Source organism: Colletes latitarsis, chromosome 4 (genome assembly GCF_051014445.1).
Source record: "Colletes latitarsis isolate SP2378_abdomen chromosome 4, iyColLati1, whole genome shotgun sequence".
In the NCBI taxonomy this organism is placed as follows: domain Eukaryota; kingdom Metazoa; phylum Arthropoda; class Insecta; order Hymenoptera; family Colletidae; genus Colletes; species Colletes latitarsis.
The window spans coordinates 36,386,615-36,408,222 of record NC_135137.1 but is presented as its reverse complement, the minus strand read 5'-3'; the positions used below and the strand labels follow the sequence as shown (position 1 = coordinate 36,408,222).

The following is a 21,608-nucleotide window of genomic DNA, read 5'->3' as shown; positions in this document are numbered from 1 at the left end:
AGGGTTTGTCTCGAATTTATATTTTAAAATGCTAAACGTCGAAGCTTGCGACGATATTCGTGAAAGGCCTGCTTTGAAATCGATCTCCATCGATCAGACTCTAAACAAAGGTTTACTCGAAGTCATTCGAACGATCTACAACTCCGATAGTAAGCTACGTCTCGTTAGAATTTCAATGATACTTGATATTTGAATTCTGTCGACGTTGTTGGAGTTCTGCAGCAATGTCAACAACCACATCGTATCAATGTTGACTTATTTCGACACCTATTAGATAACTCGACACAATGTTTGTGAATCGATACCTATCGATATCAGTGTGTCATTGAGTCGGTTCCCATCAGTGCCCGACTGTGCAAATAAACTTCCATCTCCTACTGTGTCACTGTTTTTATATGAATTTCTTTTCTCGCGGAGTTCGAGTCCTCGACGAATCATTTAAATTATTTATCAAGTATTCTTTCAATCGCGGTATAAGTCAAAGAATTTAAAGAGATATTTATTTGTTCGACTGCTGTTCGATGCATAATGACGAATGCTCGCTGTTCAGAGTGACGATAAAATTTTGCAGACGCCGGGCTCGAAATTACTCGTTAAAAGCAATTTAATAAATACGCATCGTATCGTAAAATACGTTTAAACGGGGGTAACAAGGTACAGGAACGGGGCGCTTTGAGATCTTTCAGCGCGAAATTGAATTTCTAAAATAAGTTGTCTCCCTCCTTCCGCGCGATGAAGTTTCCATTTCGTCGTGGCCGGGTCGTCGAGGGGTTAAATACCGCCTGCGGATTAATACAGCCAGGAATACCGTCCTGGTAGGGTTAATCTCGAAAATATCCCGAGTCGCCGGCGAATTATCCGTCCCCGACAAAAACTGTCGATGCAAATCGAGCGTGAAACCGTTGTGCCCGACGGATCGATTCGATTTCAGCGGACTGCGACGTGGAAGCGATGAATATCGACAAAAATGCGATAACGATCTAATTAACGAGGTGAACGTACTCTCCGTACATCGCACTCTCCAGCTTTTAGCAGATTCCTCGTAGCTATTTCCGTGCTCACAGAGCACGTCGATGACACCGATAATTGCTCTCTGTCTCCTAGCTTAGCGACACTTGTCCCGTGAACCCTCTCGCTCCTCGCCACGACCCTGTGTCTAATACGGAATTAATGGTATTTCAGAGATTGGTGGCTGAATTAAACAAAGAACAGGACAATTTTATCGCGAGCAAACATACTGAGAAGGGAGAGGCCGTTGCACCGTGGGTCGGTGCACCCAACGAGGACCTTCTCCGAGAGGAATGTTTATCTCTTTCAACGGTGAGTAATTCCTTTCCGCGTTCTCTGTGCGTGCGAATCCTTGCCAGAGGGCTGGATAGAGAGGGTGCAATTGGATTCCATCGCACAATAGGACGGCACGTAGCGAACACGGGACGCTAAAATGTTCTAACAGAGAAACTGTAACCCTAGGTAGAAACTTGGAAATATCATCGAAGAAAGATATTTAGTCTACTCTCGGATATCTAATCAGTTTCAACCATTGCAACTTTGCACCTTCCTCTGCAATATTTCATTGTCGACATCCGTAACATAAAAAATAACTTGTCAATTTCCAGTGGGGAGGAAGAATTGAAAATTATACGATAGAGTATGATCTAAATTGTGACGTATCAGTTTTTTAAAAAATCTTCTGTTTTCGGTACAATTACTTTGACTTTAACGACGAAAATACGTGTCTCGAGTGAAGTCAACGATGCAGTCAATAATTAATACGCATCGTTGCAGCGGACCGACGAAACCTTCGTTAAAAATGTAGATAGCGATATACGAGACGATCTGGTCGACTCGCGTCTCGTCGAATAAAGTCTTAAGTGCCATCTTCCGAAGAAGTGCGTTGTAACTCTCATTATTATTTCAATAATATCCGTCTAAGCAGCGCTCGAGAAGATCATCCTTAATAAAATTTTCATACACGGGATGAATAGCTCCTACGACACGAGGATCTAAAGCTGATTCGTGCAGGTACTTTACGACTACGCCGCTTCAAGACACATTTCGCGTCTCGACTCTTTTATTCTTCCAATATTCGTGTTCTCGATATAACGATCGATGATAAATTTCGATTAAACGAGTCGTCGTCAATACTATAAGGAAGAGTGAAGCTCGTTTGTTTCTTTTTCCAAAATAGAATCAATATTTTTCTATTAAATGATCCATTGGTCAACACAACTACGCGAAAAATAGAATGTATTAATTTGACAGTTTGCAGAAAATATTATTGCATTTAATCAAGTGTCGTTGATACGGTGATCCTTCTCGACGGTGATTAGATTCGACAGACCGTCTCGTAATTAACGACGATCGTTGAAGTTACAATTAAATTCCGTAAGTGACGGGCCATTAGTCGCATTAATCAGGAAACCGGTAAGCGAGATCGCAAATTGTTCTTTAATTGGGCACCGGTCTCGTTAATCCGAGATTTTTATCGTCGATAGCGTTGCAGAAGAGGAAAGTTTACTAGCCAGTCGGTCACTGTACCACGCTAAACGCGAATGCTTTTCCTTGTCGCGTGTCGATGTTCGAAACTATGCGCGACAAAGTTGACAAAGTTCGCTGCATAATTCACCGCGGCCATTGATTTCAGAATCAGAGAAACTTCTTAAGGCCCCCGCCCGAGGGAGTCGATTTTGCATGGGACTTTGAGGCTGTGCAACCAATGGCCCAGGCGACCCTCGCTTTGGATCCAAACTTGGAAAATATGAGATTCGAATTGGTACCCAAAGTGTAAGTTTCCCCTAAATATTCTCTGCATTTCGCAAAGAGGAAATCAGTTTCTTTCAGGCGTGAATATTTTAATCACGAGCAACCGTAGGCGATCGTTTAATTAACCAACGGAACAACAACTGGGTCGTATTTCAATTCTGTTCGCGAAATTATTAGTAAAATCAAGCATCTTTGAATGCGCCAAAATTGACCAGCGAACTTTTGGAAGAAAATGGAGAGGAAGCAAATCCACGGAACAATACGAAATTTTTTAGAAGAAGTTGGTTATAATGGACGGAGAGAACTTAAGCATTGAATATGGAATATGAAGGGAAAGAAAAAAAGTTAAAATCAGTTCTTTACCTTCGGTAAAAGTGCGAATACAGGAAATCTTAATTTAATTTTAAGAAGTATCTTCAGATTATTTGAATTCTCTCTTGAAGAAGAACGATTTTAAAAACGACCATCTACTGTTGCTCGCGCAAGTCATCTGAAATACAAAAAACGAAACTTCTTCCGAAAAATATAGGACAAAAGATAATTTCAGAGAACTCTGGAGAATCCATAATTGTAAAACTTTTATCTTTCTTTTTTTTTGTAATTCAGATAATTTTACCGTAAGATACGTATTCGGGGCACCCGGACAGTACGCGATTAAGCTTCTATGGAGATCGATATCTCTTTATTTTGCGAAACAATTGCTGAAACGCGATTCGAAAACTAATATCTCGATCGCGAGATAACCAAAGGCATTCGTGAGAGCCGCGGCACCCTCGCGCGAGTGCGAATCAATTAATTACCGGTCTAAATTAAATCGGTCCGTGTCGCGGGCAGCGTTAATTGGCAATTTCCAAACTGGTGTCCGATTACGGTAAATCGGAACCCGAGGGGCTCCTGTATCGACCTGAAGTTCACACCGAGATTAATTTACCTGTCGCGCAGTATATCTGAAGAGAATTTTTGGAGGAACTACTTTTATCGGGTGTCAGTTCTTCGCCAGAGCCACGAGTTAAACGCAATGGCCCACCAAGCGGAGAACGAACAAAACCAATCATCCACCGAAGTCGTGGAACAACCTGAAGGTAATAATCGAATCAGCTGACCGTCACTTTTCACGCTTAGCCGGTATTATTATTCTACGCACGGTGCACATCACATGTATAATCCTCCTCTGCTCTCGACCCTTTCGACCTCGATCTCAGCCTCGTCTATCTCGTCCTCCTAGGAGACGTTACTCTCGAGGAAGGAACGATTTCACAGACGCAAGTATTCCGATTTTCTAAATCGTTCGCTATCCTTCCTCTTCGGGAAATTATTCCGTGTCACGTCGTTGAAAAATTTAATCATACTTATCTGCAATTTTAGTTATTAATTAAAGCAGTAAACCGTGCAGATTTTTGCGAGTATTCCTGAAGAGGATATATTATTCTGTGGGTGAGCAGAAGGTAAGTTCAGCGACACTTGCAACCGCGAATCGAATCTTTTTGAAAAGATTGGATACTTGCTCGGTAGAATCGGTATTGTTCGAAATATTTCATGAGACTATTGTAACTCAACTGGTAGAATGAAAACTTGAACCACTTCTGTGTACATCGAAGCCCAGTAAAAACATTTTTAGGAACACTCGATTCTTTTCTGTGTTCCAAACTAATATCAACAAAAATCGTTCACTTTGCAATTGTTTTGTCGAATCTGTAATGACGGAATGTGTCGAAAGAACGCTACCAGTTGCCAATTCTGCTCATAATTGGGTTTCCTTGGTTCTCGCGCGAAAAGACGGGGACGAGAGGTCATCGGGAGTCGATGGTCGGCCATTGTCGAGGTCGTCGAAAGGGTCGATCGGCCGAGAGCCCAGCGTGCTACGTAGGTACACACGCCCTTTCCGTTTGTTCTCTGGTATTCGCTGCCTTCTAGTTTGCATTGCAGTTTCGAGCCGCTCGACTCGAATCTCCTCGAGAGGATATTTCAACCCCTTAATCGTGGAGCACGACGCTGGTAAACAATAGCTGGAGAAACGAAGAGCCACGGAGAAAAATCTAATCGACGACCGGTGGGGAATGTTTACGAGCGTCGTGATCCGTTTACGCCTGATCCACGACTCGTTTTCTGAGATGAGATCTTTCTTGCATGGCACATTTGAGAAGTTTATGCGTCGCGTAGATTCATCCGTCCGTTAACAAGCAGCGAACAACGTGCTGGCGTGTCAGATTCAGCGTCAAACAGTCCATGATTTTTACGAGAAACGCTCTTAATCGTGAAACATTAGAGTAACAAGAATTGCATTTAATGTACGAACTCGATGGAGGAAATAGCCCCGTCCGAAACGAGCGTCAGTTTAAATTATAAATGTGCTCCAACCCTGGTCACCTGTGACAGCGTTCACACGATCGATCTATCGTGATCGCTATTTTTAAGTCACAGTTAATCTTTGCATGCTCGTATCAAGTATTTCCTATTTATCGAGTGAATTGTTTGGAGCTCCGGTCGAGCAAATATTCTACAATTTTTATTAAAAATTACGAGTCATTTCGACCATTTTTTGCAGTTCTAGCGTCGAATACCAATGAAAAAAGATTAAACGCAGTTTGTGAACGTGTTATCGGGGCTTTTCGTATCCAGACGCGTTGTCGCGGTCGAAATTATCGAACCGCGGGTTGATTGAAATCGCGTCTCTATTACCTCCACCGTCAGAATTATAAATGCAACGTTAATACAGAGTGAAACGATAATTCCCGGATGGAATATTGATACTCGTTCGGCGGAAAATCAGCGCGCCAGTACGTCGGGAGGCCACCGTTGATCGGGTTCCTAAATTGCGGAACCGGAAGGGGGCCAAAGGTTCTCCATAAATAAACAGACAATGGAATTTCCACCGGGAAGAGACGAATCGATGAGATAAAACGAAACACAGGAGGCTTTTCACCCTTCCGCGTTTCGACGACTGTCTCCGAGCATCGAACCGGTGGTCTTCCCTATCGCTAAATGAGAATTCGATCCGCGAGGCTCGCTGCGCTTCCAAGAACCCGTTCGAAGTTCACTGGGTACGCAAGATACGGCTGGATAGACCCCCTCGAGTCTTCGAAGTTCGATGGTTTTCTTTGGCGAGAGGACGAGGATCGAAAATGGCCACTTTCGACTACCCCGTTGCAACAGAATTCGAGAATTATTCCATCGGGGCGAGTTAAACTTCCATTGCGTTTCATTTGGAACGTTATAACTAGTATAACGTACTTAGGCCGCAATTAAGAGTGTTTATAAGTAATAGGAAGATCAACGGTTGACAATCGCCATTTATTTGTTAGATTCAGTTCGAAACAAAAACGAGAGTGCATTAATTAAACGAATTGCATTTGCCGTGAAATTTCAAGCTTTACATACGTATAATAGAGCTTTCACGAATGCTCTTTAAGAGTAAAGTTGTTAGGGAACAACTATAAATGTCCATGCACGCGGAGCTATTGTATAATACGGGCGCGTACGAAGCGGTGAACAAATTGCAATAATCCTGAAAATGAAATAGTGAATCGTACGTGCATAACCCAGTAGGGACGTTTCTAAATGTAGTAACGTACTGGGATCATTATCAGTTGTATGAACATGTGCAATGGTCCTGTGGAACTATCGAGACTCGGTTGCTTTTAGGGGAAATTAGTTAAATTGTTTTTCCCTTTCTTTTAAAAGAACAAGGTTCCCTCTTCGCGAAACTTGTCCCCTGCATTATACTGTGTACGTGTACAGGGTGATTCTCGAAACTGGGTCAAGCTACAGCACTTTTTCAAACAAAGATGCAAACAATAGTTACAGGGAGAAATTTGAATAGAGTATCGAAGACTATCTTGAGGACTGTATCGTCCCCTTAACGATATCATTTCTTTTTCGGTGCAGTAGTTTGGCTTGAATTCATGAAAATAATTCTATTCGAAACAAACGGAGTTCTATTTTCTTTTTTTGGTAGAGTATTTTGTCTCAAATATTCTGTCTTTTTTACATTTTTCGTAGAAAAATAAATCGTCCGTCCTGCGAAAATAATTCTGTTTGAAACAGACGGAGTTCTATTTCCTTCTTTGGTGCAGTATTTTGTCTCAAATATTCTCTACTCTCTTTTTTATATTTTTCATAGAGGTTCGGTAAACCTGAACTCATACGTGATAATAATTCTGTTTGAAACAAATGGAGCTCTATGATAGATTATTGCATCTCCGTAGAATATATTTCGCTAGACCTTCTAAAGTCCCTTCCGGTGGAATGTCGTGAATAATTACTTCAGAAAGAGACCATCGTGCTAGGAAGAAACCATGGATTGAACACGCTGATGAAGTGAATTGCGCCTCTGTGATCGAACGTGGCAGGATTAGGGAATTTTAGAAAGAAATAGAGAAATGGGACGTCATAGAGCTAATGGAAACGTGGAAGGAATCTACCGGAGGGGATGGGTGGATTTGAGAAGGAAGCTTTTAGAAGGATTCGGATAGAATTATCAAACGGTGAGGAGAGAAAATAAGGGAAGGGTGAGAAAGTAGCAGAGTGACAGACAGAATGGGAGAGGGAGAGGCTATTAATTAGACATTTTAATTCGAGAACGACTACCAGAGATGTGTAAAATTTTCAAATAAAAACTTTGCTCATCTCCGAGTACTAGGATAACAGCTCAACGTGTAGGCGTTTTTACTATAACTTTTCCATTAAACGAGTGAATTTAATTTTCAACCAGTACCAAAAAGCGGCCATTTTCGAACTCCGTCGTTCCGTCAAGGACCCAGTATTTGCACGAATTTGGTATTGTCATATTTCAGTTTGTGCCGTCACAGTCGACGTTTCGGCAGTTGGCAATTCGTTGACGGCGAACCGCAACGTTTAGCTTCGCTCCTACGATGGGAAAAAGCGTGTGAAACGTTTCGCGGAACGGAAAGTGACCGAGAAACTCGAACATGTTGCGGTTTAAGTAGCCAACTATTAGCACGAGCTTCGGAGGAGGTAAAAACTTCCACGTCGATGGAATTCTCTGAGACTAGGAATAGTTCCCATTCTGTGGAACTGCGTTTTCATTGAAAACTTTGTCTTCTCGGTTGTTGATGAACCGTACAACGTAACAAGAAAATAACGAGACCAAAAAGAATTCAGAATAGTTCCCTGGGGGGCTCGAGGCGGTCCTTGCAACGTTGGTGTAATAAGTTTTCCAGAATCGTGTTCCATGAAATTTTAATTGCATCTTCAATTTTTCAATTCCCTTGAATCCTAGTGGAAAAGAAAGCGAGTGAGTCCACTGTGCCCACTTCGGGTGTCTTTCGACGCAATTTTATTATTATCTCGCCGTGTAAATGGAAGCGCAGCGAGCTTTCCGGCAACAAAACAATTAATTGCAATGCAAAGGAAACTAAACGAATCCTAGTTACGCCTAGAGCTTAGCATTAGGCAGCTCCCGACCCTTCTAGTTTAGCCGTGAGTGTTGTCTTGCGAACAGTTCACATGACCAGTCGCCGGGAAACCAACGGAACCGTGACCACCAGCAGTAACAGCGCGTTGGCCGATTCGCCAGGCCACGAATTCGTGTCCGATAGCATGAGGGTCTCGGACACGGACCTCGAAGAGGTCCGAGAGGGCATGAAAAAGCTGGGGATGCAGCCACCGAAAGGTCAGTGATCGTTGGTCGTCGTTAACCTTGCTTGCGAAGGACAAGTGCCCAGAACACGAAGCACAAATCTCCTAACTCGTGCCACGAGTCCTCCATTCTATTCATCTGTTCGTTAAAACGTAAAAAATTCTACTATTCTTTAATTTCTGAACCACCCGAAATCTTACTCGATTACCAAGATTAACACTTAGGGTTCGACGAATTCTATTTTTTTTTTCTATTTTTTCACGTGGAATCACGCTCTATACAGGGTGTTTGACCACCACTGGGATAAATTTTAATGGGAGATTCTACAGGCCAAAATAAGATAAAAATCAAGAATATCAATTTGTTGATTGAGGCTTCGTTAAAAAGTTATTAAAAAATTAAATTAAAAAATTTCAAATCATTCTAAAAAAATTATTTTTAGCTGCGGGGGTCAAATACAATAATTTTTGGTGAATAGACATACCCCCGAATTCCTACTCAGTTTCGAGAAAAAAATTCCTTACCGAAAATATAATGTCTGACCATACCGTTGATATGTTTCACTGAAATTTCATGCATATCTTTAAAACACCATAACTTCTGAACGGATTGGACGATTTTAATGTTTAAAAAAGCAAACGACGCGTATTTTAGTGAACAATATGTAGAAATTCTAAAAATATTCGAAAAGTTGTTTCTTGGCCTCGAAAAGTTAGAAAAACCCCATAAATCTCATCCAATTTTCAAACAGCCATAATTTCTACAATAGTTGATGGATTGTATTGAAATTTAGTATGAAGGTAAAGCTCATAGATACCTACAAAATAGTATTAAATAACTTTTCTGTACAGCGCCAACCAAATTTATTAAAAATGAAAAACGAATTTTTAAGAAAAATCGACAGGTGATAGGTGTCTAAATTTTTCAGCGAAAAAAAAAATTTCAAATCGTTCTAAAAAAATTATTCTCGGTTGCGAGGGTTAATTGCAATCATTTTTGGTCATTAGACATACCCTCGAAATCCTACTCAGTTTCGAGAAAAAAATTCTTTACCGAAAATATACTATCTGGCCGGAAATGTTTCTATAACTTTTTAACGAAGCTTCAATCAACAAATTAGTATCCTTGATTTTCGTCTTATTTTGGCCCCTAGAATCTCCCATTAAAATTTTTCCCCTGTGGTGGCCGAACACCCTGTATATCACGTGGACGACTCGTAATGTCATAAAATAAAAGGTGTACCTTTTCCCCTTTGTCAAACACTATTTTTAGAAATTTTATTTCACTCGGGAATTGCAACAGACGAAGGAGGAGTAATCGAATTCGAAGCGTGTCGAATATTTCGCGGATTGAATTTCCTCAGTCGAGGCGAGACTCGATCCGTTGCCTAAGTGTTAATCGATTGCAATCAGATTAACCGTTCCGGGAACGGTCAGTGGCTGGATGCGTGACTATCTAGGAATAGCCACGAGTCGTTCGTAACATAATTGATACGGCTTACACTTAACTGTAAATCCTCGGCTAATGATGAGCATCGATCCGCGCCCGGGTTTAAAAATACGAACAGAACGTGAAAGAGGACACTTGCCGCGAGAGTTCGAGTGCTTCGTGGTTCACGGACGCGCTCCGCGTCCTCGATCGACTACCCTCGAAGAGAGTCCACGTGTGCACGTTACTTCGGTACTGTTTTATACACACACCTTAACAATTAACCACGGAACGCAATGCTTGAACAGATACTCGCGCGTTGTTCCGTTACGACCACCAACGAAATATATCTTTTTCCCTCCCCGTTTGCTGGCGGAATCCACGTGGCAAACAGCTTCTTTTCAAACAATTTGATTATATTAGTTCAGTGCATCGATGTTTTGACTCTGTGGAAGACCCTCTTCAGGATTAAAATTTGAGAATAGGATGGATTAAAAATAAACGACCCTAGTTCTGTTGGTTCATCATATATAATTTCATTGTTTATATTTGTAACTTTACATTGAATTTAATTTATATTATAACTGATACTTACCTGTAGAAGTTGAGTGCAGAGATGAGAAGTTGACTGGTCTGACTAGTTGTAGTATAATCTCCTTTTTTAGTTTAATGTTTAGCGAGCTTACAGTTTCATTGGCGTGTACAGTAGATTATACTATAACTAATCGGACTTACCAACTTCTCATGTCCATACAGTAGATTATATCGACATCCTTTTAGTTTTTCATCGTATTTATTACACTCGTACAGCAGACCCATAAAACTTCAAACTGTGTCACATGGTAACGCTCCTAAATTGATAAAAAAATTGAATTAGTAATTTTTAAAACTACGAAAATTTCTACCAGAACTCTGTAAAAATTGACTAATTTCTGGCATTCTTGAAATCCTGGAGAGGGCCTCCCAGGGGTCGAAACTAATATACGAAACTTAAAAGAGTGCAATAATGTACCTAAAAATAGACAGTCCATAAAATGTAAGTATCGACGACGCGAGCAAACGGAAGAAAGGAGAGAATCCTGCGATCGAGCGATCTATGCCCAAGACACGGGTGTCCAAGCATACATCCTCCCCCGTGAGTATATGCGTGAATCAACGTCATCGTGAAACTCGATCTCGATGTTCCACCTTTTCACCAGCATTTAGTGTCGTCGTCACCCCCGTAGTCTGTGTTACCTGTTCCCGGTTGAGGAGCAGCTTGTCCAACTTTCCTATCAGTGTGCTTTCTGTAGGGATTGCTCGAGTACGAAACCCCCCATCCTATTTACTTGTATGCGAGTCGGGAGACCATTGTCTTCTCGTTAGTTGCTCGAGCCTGCCCGACCTCGTCTGACATAATATGATACCTCATGTGACTAAACAACCGCTTTTCATTCTATTTTGTCAACAGCCTAAAGAAGAGGAGTTCCCGATAAAAGCTTATCCAAATCACACCCCCTTAAAAAATAATACGACATGCTTTTTTCCCCGTCTCAAAAACCGACGTTGATTTCTCGATTCTCGTTCACGATCTCCTCGAACCCCTCTCCTCCCTCTGTTCGTTTTTTCTTTTCTCTTTTTTACTTCTATCGTCTTTTGTGTTCTCGTTCCCGTTTCACGTGTCACCGACACCCAAGGATCCGGATCTCGATCCTCCCCATCCCCCTTCGTTTCGTTACCGATTTTTCTTTTCTTCGTTTCCGATATCGATGCGACGATAGACGCGATAATCTCGCGGTTCAGGGGTAGTCCGCGCGATGGTTTCCGTTATCGTTATTTCCGTCGTAGTCGATAATTATCGGCGATCGATTCAACGAGATCGAACAGGCCATCTTACTTAAACGCGGTACAAAAATAGGTTTTCGGGAGAGAGAGTGGGGCAGGACGGGAGAACAACAACCATGCGAGAGGAAACAGTTTGTTTTGGGAATACGTCGAATTTGAAACCGTGATCAAGCAAACGCGTAAATAACCGATCGCGCTAGACGGACGCGAACTGTAGTTTTTGGCCACGTGTGGGGCGAAGAGGGAGATGGATGGATACTGAGTGCGTGAACGTAAGAGAGAGATGGTATGATTGGAAGAAGAACAAGAGAAACGCGCTTCGAGGAGAGAGAGGAGATTATGTTTCCTTTAACCCGAAATCGAGTAACAATCAATAATTAAACGCTCGACTAAATGTCTGTGTGTCTGTTTGTCGTCTGTCTGTCTTCATTATAATTGTCTCTTGTGGATTCTATCCGTGTTGTAAAACGTTACGGATCGGTTAACAAATGGGCAAGGCAACCAGAGTGATGAAATCGAACAGGGAACGTTGGTATCGAGCATGGACGAAAAATTGAATCTTTTCGAGAAAAACGATTTCGACGCGTATTTAAAAAAAAAAAAGAAAAAAAAATAAACAAACAGGAGGGGAAAAATTTAATCGGAGCAACAACCCAACGCGTTGTGATTTAACGGGGGTTACAGGTATCGACGTGGTAACGAAGGCAGAAGGGATAGAGGTAGAGAGAAAAAGAAAAAAAAAAGAAATTCGTTGAACGACAATACGTGTTTTAAAAAGAAAAAGTTACCAAAAAAAAAAAAATATATGTAAACGAAGATCGAGGTGTAATTTCGTCTCGTCTCTCGTGGGTGTAATTCTTCGTAGTGATTTCCTTCCGATTAAACTTATAATACGTGTTAAAAACTCCATGGATGGGAACGGGGCGATCGCGTTTACACGCCCGTCCGCCCGAGAGAGCACGATAAATCGCGGATAAAAATAAATAATGAACAATAGAAAACAAGAGAGAAAAAACACCAAAAAATTTAGTCTTCTCGGGGGGTGGGCGACGGAGGCGAGAGCCGGGCCGACGCAGAACGGCGGAAAGGAGGGGTGTAAAAATTAATTAACGCGAGTTTCGCGTTTTCCGTATGGACGGACGCTCGAGCGGCGCGCGGAACGAGCACGCGAAAGAATTTTCACGCACGTGCACCGGTGCACCCCGATTACAACAACAAAAAACATGAGAAAACTGTAAAATATACTCGATTAAACGAACAGTGCAGGGAGAGAAGGGGTTGGGAAACACGGGAGCCTCGATAGGCGTTCGCGAGGCCATCGAACGTCGGGGCAGACTCCGACGCGGAGGGCGCATGTAAAGACGAATCGATAGTTACAGCCAAGGGTGCTAAACGGAGAACGGGGGTGGTGTCAAGCCTCTGGCGAAAAAATTCGACGCTCCGTTACAGTGGCTCTTGAACTCTTTTAACACTGGACCTACCAAAGGGGTCGAAATGAATTGTTTTGTAATTTTTTTGTAACTTATTTTCCGTTGTCGCTTTTGTCTAAGAATATTGGCAATTAATTTTATAAAGTTTTCTCCTTTTACTTCGCGTATAAAATTTGCATGCCTGCGTATGCCAAAGTGAATCAAAGAGTTTAAGTAAACTTTTGAATTTCTAAAATTTCTGTTATGTTTCTCTCCAAAGACACTCGTAAACGTCGAAACAATGTGTTCAGTGTAGTACGATGGGATACTTTTCTAGAACAAGTCATTTTTACCCCTCCAAGTAGATGTCAGTACGTATGTAGTCAGCATCTTAGACTATTGTTTGAGGAAAGAAACAGCCTAATAATTTGCTGTCGGAGGAAACGAGCCAAGGGAGACCGGAAGCTACACGCGAGCTCGTAGGCGCGGAGTTTTAGACAGCCAAGTTAACTTTGATTCCCCGCGGGTGCTCAGACGCGTTCAACGTAATCCCACGTCGGGACGTAATTACTTAAATCGCGTTCCTGGAGAATAGGGTTTCACCTGGCTCGATCAATCGACCCCGGATGCTCGTCTTGGTTCCGATTGTTTTAGCGGGGACGCGCGTCGCTTTTCCTAGAAAGACCATAACGGAGGCGAGCAAAATTCTTATCTAGATGAACGTTTCGAATAACGAACAAAATTCAAACTGTTGTTGCTCGTTAAACTGCGACACAAATTTTCACGTTAGATATGAATTGTAGTTTTTAATCGTTGTTCGAATAAACTTTTGCTCGTCTCTTCTCTATCGATATTAACACGTTTGCTACCACACGTCACACTGTCTATTTCCTTATAAATAAATGGCACTATAGACCAGTGTCACGTAGTATGTGACGTGTTATTGGGAATATTCAATTGGCCTATTTAATACGTTTCATTTGCACATGGTTAAAAGCACGTTCTACGTCGAACAGAACAATACTCCAAATGTATAGTCTGTGGCGTACGGTTTCCTAATTGACAATGAACGATGATAGCAAACGTGGTAAGAGTCTGTCTAACTCTCGGTAAATTAAATCATTTTTAAGATTTTTTTTCGAACGAAAACTAATTTCAAATTTTGCGTACAGGCTCGCCTCCTGAACGGGGCAAAAAAAGACTACAGAAATTTAAATCGAATTTGTTCGACCGTAATTAAAATTTGCTCAGTAATTATTCACCGATGTAGACTCCATTGATCATAATTTTTCATTATCGGGTATTTTCAGTAAATGTAACGAAACGTTGTGTCAGCTCAAATGGAGTAAATTAATTTCCACGAGGTCTTTATTTCCAACCTTTTATTTTGCATTGTAAATAAATGAGGTAAAAACTGTACCATACATCACATTATGCGTGATATGTTATTCCAAATATTCGGTTGACCTGTTTAATGAATTTTATTTATATATGTATAATTAAAATCGCTGCAAAGCAAACGTCATCTGTGACACATGATTTTCCAACCGAATGGTGGCAACGAACGCGTTAATGGATCTTTCTATTTCTCTGTAGTAACCGTAGGACAATTTTAGAACTCTCTTTCGAAGAAAATTATTGGGAACGTCAATTTCAAATTTTGTACGTTCGCTGCAACGCAAACGTTTAGGGCATACTTGTTTTATTTACACTGTCACGCGGACTAAGCTAAAAATAAAATAAAAAAAGAATCTGAAAATTTAACAAAATCGCAGCTGTCCGAAAATTTGATTTCTTTCTCGATCAAGTTGACTTTGCTACGGACAATAGAGGAATATTTACTTTACGTGTTTGTACAATTTAAAAATCGCTCGTCCATTTTTTCTGCAAATATCGCGTCGACGAGCTTGAAAAATATAGTTCCACGAACGATCGCTTTAAAATTTCAGTATCAAACTTTATAATTATAGTCTTAAACAGGTTAAAGGGTGTTCTAAAGTGGTTACAGCAACCCCGTGCGGGGAAGATTTTTTAACTCAATGAGGACACGTTTCGTTTTTAAAACAATTTAACACAAACGTCGTTGTTTACTTTATGTCCCCATAAACAAAGTATAAACTGTCGACCATCGTTTGGAATATTATATTCGAAGTATTCGGTTGGTCCATTAAATATATTTGATTAATTAAAAATGTTCAGTTTGTAAACATCGAGTGCAGAAATTGCTTCTTTCTGTCTAAGGAGTCGCCTGGGGTTAAAAAATTTGAAATTTGCCGCTATCGAGGCGTCGTCGCGCTTCGATAGAACGTAAAAGAAATTGATTTTGTTTTACTGGAGAATTAGACAAACCTCTTAACGCTAGTCGGGGCAGATTAAACGGGACACGCGGTCGCGAGGCACGTTGGAAAGCCTTCCACAGTTCCGTTTCACGTTTCCACCCCCACCGTTTCTCGGTTCTCTGTCCTTGTGTGGTTTGAGTTTTTGTCCCCCCACGTACCCCTTCCCGGTTCACCCGACTAACACACATACACAGAAACACGATTTAATTCTCGCACACCGGCGCACGGAGAAGACACGCGCGTCGCGAGATCGATGCGAAGAAACAGGAACACGAAGGCTGAAAGTTCCCGTGGAAAATCGCGACTCGTGTCACACGGTGGCGACACGCTCCCCTCTCACGTACAAATTTACACAGATACGAAATTTCACGCGTACAGATTCGCCCGGAAACGTACACACACAGATTTACACCTTAAAAAACGAAAAGAAAATGAATATAAAACGTGCAGACTCACGCGTACGAGATGCCCGCGCGCGGCCCCCTTGAAAATAGCTACAACGCTGCTTGTCAATCTCCGCAGAAGAAGAGTGGGAACGCGATTTGGAGGCTGAGCTGAAGGATTACGAGGTAGTTACCGGGAACGAGGAAAAGAACGGCGCCGCGGCGCCCGTAGGGGAGATCGCCGCGTTGGATAAAGACGATTGGGAGAAGCAGATCGACGACTTCTTAGCCAACGACGTGGACGATGAGGACCTCAAGTGAGCCGAAGAGATCCTCTTTGTGACCGGTTAGAGACGATCTCGTCGTGTTTCAGTTGAGATCCTGGGTACGGTGTCAAAGATCGCCGGGGTGGGTTTCTATCTTTCTCTTCCATCGACCTTCCTCCCGGAAGCGAGAGGATCGCTTCAACAGGCGAAGGGATACTCCTTTCTGTTTACCTTCCATTCCGCTTTCTTCCTCTCTTCGAGAAGATTCATTGTGCTCAAGATTACCGATTATATGCTTAAAAGTCATGGTAAAAAATGTTGACCGCTCGCGGTACGAGAGCGACCGTCCCCACCATGACGGTTTGGCGAACGCAACGCCGCCTGGCGACGGAGCTTGTCACTTTCAGTACGCGCCATATTGCATTGCGCCATGGCGACGGTTACAGTTTGGTAGAAGCTCCGGTACGCGCGCGTTGTTTGTGTTCGACTGTCCGTGCTAGGCAACAACCTTGGCAAACAAAGACGAATAACAGCGTAAAGAAAGTCTTATCGTATCCAGATACATGTTACATCAGGTCGTTTCGAGTATGTATGTACGAATTCTTCTAAATGTTCTTTACGTTCTCATGAAAAGTATTAACTTTGTTTCACGTCTGGTAGAAGACTTTTACTGATTCTACAAAGTGTCGATGTACCTTTTGTGTTTTACTCTAGTACTATGTTTGTACGTTTGTATTAAGCTTAAAATTCGCATAAGCACATACGTTGACTCGCGAAACGACCTAGTATAACGTGTGTTACGTGTCGAGAAACGTGGCACGCGAACCTGAAAGTGGGGACAACCGCGTGTGAATTCCAGTCGAACAAGTGACCTTAAGCGGTGAATATCTTCTGTCACGACCGACACTCTTGAAATTCGGGAGTTCGATAAAACCGGTTAAATCGAGAGCACTGTCTGGTACGACCACTACCGAGTGTCGTGGGCGTAGAGTGTAATAATGTGAGAATAAGAGAGAAGGGAAGAGGAAATGGGGATGGTTGAGACGACGCTCGCTCGCCTCGAACAATTGCAACGGAAAGGGAGAAGATGGAGGGAAAGGGGGGACTGAAGAGGAAAATAAAAAGAGTCTCTTCCTTGTTTCCGCTTCTCCGGGTTTGTTTGTTGTCTGAGACAGCATCTACGTTTGCGATCCTCGAGCACGATGAAGATGATGGGATTGAAAATGAAACTGGGAGAACGGCTGAGAGATGGGAGAGAAGGGTTAGGTACGTTTATGCTTGTACAGACTGTAAATTATTTTGCCGATCGATCGATCTCGCTTCTGGAACCTCCGTCGATTCCATCCATCGATGATCTCCGTGGATCTACCGAACGGTGGACGGGTGTGCACGCGAAAACACTGATGATGGATATACTTTAACGCCACACTTATGTCAATTGTTACACGACACGTTCTCCGGCTACGAGGACGGTGTAAGAATGTAAAACAAACAAAAAACCAAGTATTCCCCTCCAAAAAAAAAAAAAAATCGAAAACGAAAAAAATTTCAACATTTCTCGTTTGTAATAATATCGATCGTTAAGATATTTAACAAAAGAACAAAAAAAAATATTGAAAATGAAAATCGGTGTCTGCCGCGGCATCGAACGCGGTTGGCACTGTTAACTCGAAATGCACTGTGCTACGGAATACGACTCGAACAGTATAAAAAAAAAAGAAAAAAAAAGCAAAATTGAAACGCTCTTCATCGGGTTCGAAGGATCGAGAACATTCCGATATTATTACACTGCCGTGTGCCGAAGGACACCGTTTCGAACGGATCGACCCGTATCGTCGACTTTATTTTTTACAAACTCAACTGTCGGACACGCTTTTCCGCTAGAAGTGGGAAACAAAAAAGAAAAAAAAAGAAATACAAAAGATAACGGATATGCTTTATCGTGGATTTTTCGCATGCCAAAAGCAACTTGATTTCGACGAGCGTATTCACGATCTATCCAGGAATGGGCAGAATTCGTAGATAAAAATGTCGTATAAGGAATTAAAGATGAACAACTTTTTACCCGTTAGTTCGTTTTATCAAAATTAGAATTTTAATTATAGAACGATATTAAGTTTTACGTTGAACGAATAAAGACTTATTATCTATATAACTGTTCGATTAAATAAACGACGCAAATAAATCGCTATACTGTATTGCTATTCGTCGTCTATTGTTCGAATAAAATTTTGCCCATCTTTGGTATTATCTTCCGCGATCTGTCCCGATACACGGACAGAGAGGTTCGTAACGATCGATCGAGAGATTATTTATACCATTGCGAGACGTATTGTTGATGTTCGCGTCGCCAGAGATATGATTGTTCTTTTGTTAAACTAGCTGAGATATTTGTTACACGTATCGTGCTTGATGTTGAGTATATTTACTGCGATCTCACAAAGGAAGGACTCAACCTGTTGAAACGTATAAAACATTAGACGTAGATACTCGTTAATTTTAGAGATATAAGTACTTAATGTTACATACCGTATGTTAAACGTTGTATATAATAAATTACCAGCTGGCACACCAGCTACAGCTGAAACAAAATGGTTCGTTAACGAATGAAGAACAACAAAATTACACCTTCGATGACACAAACCAACATTCAGTATATAACATATAATTGTCTTTACAATTATCAAGCGTCTAGGTCCAATATTTCACACGTTGCAACAGTCTTTTATCATCCTGTAAAAACAGGTTAACCAAGTTTGAGTAACTGTTGGATCTGCAAGCAAATTTCTACATTAATGATATTTTACTTATTATTAAATTATTATTAAGTTATAGGACACATAAGTTGTCATTACTATATCAATTTACTTACAAACCCTACAGCTATTCAAAGTTAAAACTCTAGATTTACGGACATTGATTGCACATTGTTATTAGTTAGGATATATCGTTACCATATTATTAACGAATGATATTTATGAGTTCTGTAACTTAACTCCAATTAAATTGACGGATTCCGTAAATCTAGTGTTAAAATGGGTGACAGGATTAGGTCCTTCCCACGTCAGTGTCCGCGAGAAAAAACGAAGAAGTCGACGAATCGATAGAGCAAGAGTCGCATATAGTTGTAGGTTGCAACAACAATTCCTCGACAATGATTTTCTCCGTGCGACATGCCGTCCAAAAATTCCCTTGCTCTCGATGGAACTGGGGCAAAACAACAATTTGTGGATAAAGAGGAAACCGCGGAGACGATAAACCGTCGCGTTCCGCGTGCAAACGATCATCGTCTGAAATTGCTTTGATTCAAGTCGGAACGCAGCAACTTGGTTTTACAACGTACTCGTTTCTAATGCACGAACCAAAATAGCACGCAAACAGTTTACACCGAGCGCGTCAAATTTATCCAAAGTACGTATAAGATACAAATAAAAAACACGACGCGTTGTATGATTGATATTTCCTCGAACGCATGAAAAAACGGATACGGAGAAGGTTATATTACTCGTTTGTTCAGTCTTGCGAAGATTCATTCAAATCGAAGCAATTCACTTCGTGAATACTTATTCCCCGAGTACAAAATTTTGTTCTACGATTCAAATTGAAAGGTTGTTTATATTCTATTCGCTATTCGAAATTTGTATCTAGACTAGACGTTTGCCCATCCCTGCAAGAGAAGGTAAACTTAACCTTAGTTCGGCTATTTTAACACTTTGACTGCCACGCCACCCATATATGGGTGACAGGATTTACCATTATGACACTAGAAAAGACGTTAAGGGAAATAAATTTGAATAGAATTGGTGAATTTTAACGAAGTTACGAAAATAAGTATTGAAGCAAATTTTCGGTTGTGTAGTCTACAATAGTCTAAAATCAAAATTTTACTTTTGAGACTGTTATACGGTTTTGATCTGGCAGTGAACGTGTTAAAGCATATACACGCGTATTTACGACGCTGAAACGGTCTTTCGTACGCGTGCTATTTCGGTTTGCGCGATCGTCGCAAATTAAGTACAAATAATACAAATTTTTACGCGTGTCGAACACTTGGTGTAAATTGACCGAAGACGCGGATAGCAACGCTTTGTCGTCGTCGAGAGTAGACGTCTTTCTCGCACGGGCACTGCGATCAATGTAAGAAACAAAATCTTTGATTGTTAAACGCGATTTACAACAGAGTATGAAAGTCGTTGGAGAAACGAAAGTTAAGAGCAATTATAAGTACGGGAATATTTTGCATGGTATGGCTTGTAATGGTACAGATTATGTTAGATTAAAACACAATACAATGCAGGGTAGACTTTTGTCAAATTCGGGGACCCAGTAGTGAAATTCTCGCGTACAGGGTAGCGTATTCTTCGTTTCGTTTAATCGATTCTCTTTCATTCTCAGCTGGGTCAGATTTCGCCGAGTGGTGGAAATTCAATCGTACATTACTGATCACGGTAACTGCATAGTACGATATTTTTTTTTGGCTTGCGTTAACCGTACCGTGCAAAGTATCCCTGTACTTTACAAAATGGCCGAGTAACAACAGCTAAATTTACAAGCGAAATCGTTGAATTTCCCGTCGAGACGTTCGTTTCGCGTACGCCGCTATGTTGAGTCCAGATCATTCGTCAATTCTCCCGGGAAACGACGAACTCGGCGTACTTAAAAAGAAAGGCGCCATTTGTCTTGTCCGCCGCATAGAAATTCACGAAAAAAAAGGCCTGATTCTTCGAGAAGACGAAGGAAAAGACTAATTCTGAACTCAACGCGCTGGTTCACCGCGTGCGCGTGTTTCATTCGCACTAGTCGTTAGGTGGATGTATACATGTTATATTGAATATAAATATATAAATATACGTATATATATACATTAAGGATGTCGCAAAGATTCGGGCCTAAGTTTGTCAGAGTTGATGGAAAACAGAGATACACGCGTATGCGTACACCAAGAGTGTTATACATATATATATATATGTGGCTAAATGGAATTCCCGAGGCGATAATCGTGTATTTCTTAAGCCACGCCAAGTATGTGAATTCTATTGCGATGTTGAGTCTTTCGTTGGCGACCTATTGAATGTATTCTATTGATTCACCGTGCGATCCTCCTGTTATATTTCTTCGCGCGTTCGACGTTCGCGAGTAAAATAAACAAAAACAAAAAAAAGGAAAAATATAGTCCCGTGTTTTTCTGTCCTTTTGCCTTGACTGAGACGCGAGAAAAGTACACGCATCGACGAGCGGCCCCTCGTCGTTTCCATAACGGTCGGATGAACAGCAAATGAATCAGGAACGTAATTGTCCGATAAGCGAACGTCTTTCTCTCTGAAAAGATTCGAGACAGAAACAAATTAATCTCATGACCATGTGTATGGTGTACTTCGGCAATCCCCTTATTACAAATACGACTCTGTGAATTGTGTAATAAAACTATCCTATGGTATAGTGCATTCGATTGTAAGAATGGACATACACCCGATACGCATATATGTATAAATGATATACATATATACATATGAAAATAAATAAAAAATATATATATATGTTGTTGACTCCATTGAAAGTATGATAATATATTAATGAATAACTAACGAGAATGTATT

General features: G+C 41.2%; 1 protein-coding gene and 1 long non-coding RNA gene across 4 annotated transcripts in view; one reads left to right on the top strand and one right to left on the bottom strand.

Moving 5' to 3' along the window:
* Positions 1-17,938, top strand: part of Sap47 (Synapse-associated protein 47kD) — a 102,450-nt gene extending 84,512 nt beyond the window's left edge. For 2 of the 3 annotated variants that reach the window (XM_076764199.1, XM_076764200.1), the window contains exons 5-9: positions 1,183-1,320; positions 2,645-2,784; positions 3,706-3,845; positions 8,225-8,395; positions 15,885-17,938. In XM_076764199.1, coding sequence (XP_076620314.1) covers positions 1,183-1,320; positions 2,645-2,784; positions 3,706-3,845; positions 8,225-8,395; positions 15,885-16,066 — 771 coding nt within the window. In that variant the 3' untranslated portion in view covers positions 16,067-17,938. Of the gene's footprint in view, positions 1-1,182; positions 1,321-2,644; positions 2,785-3,705; positions 3,846-8,224; positions 8,396-11,240; positions 12,197-15,884 lie in introns of those variants that run through there. The other variant, XM_076764201.1, reaches the window with a different exon arrangement.
* On the bottom strand, positions 17,820-21,468 carry LOC143341328 (uncharacterized). The gene is made up of 2 exons (XR_013079583.1): positions 18,884-21,468; positions 17,820-18,784 (listed from the first exon to the last, which is right to left on the bottom strand). It is a non-coding gene; the product is annotated as an uncharacterized LOC143341328 (long non-coding RNA).
* Between the last annotated feature and the right edge of the window lie 140 nt (positions 21,469-21,608).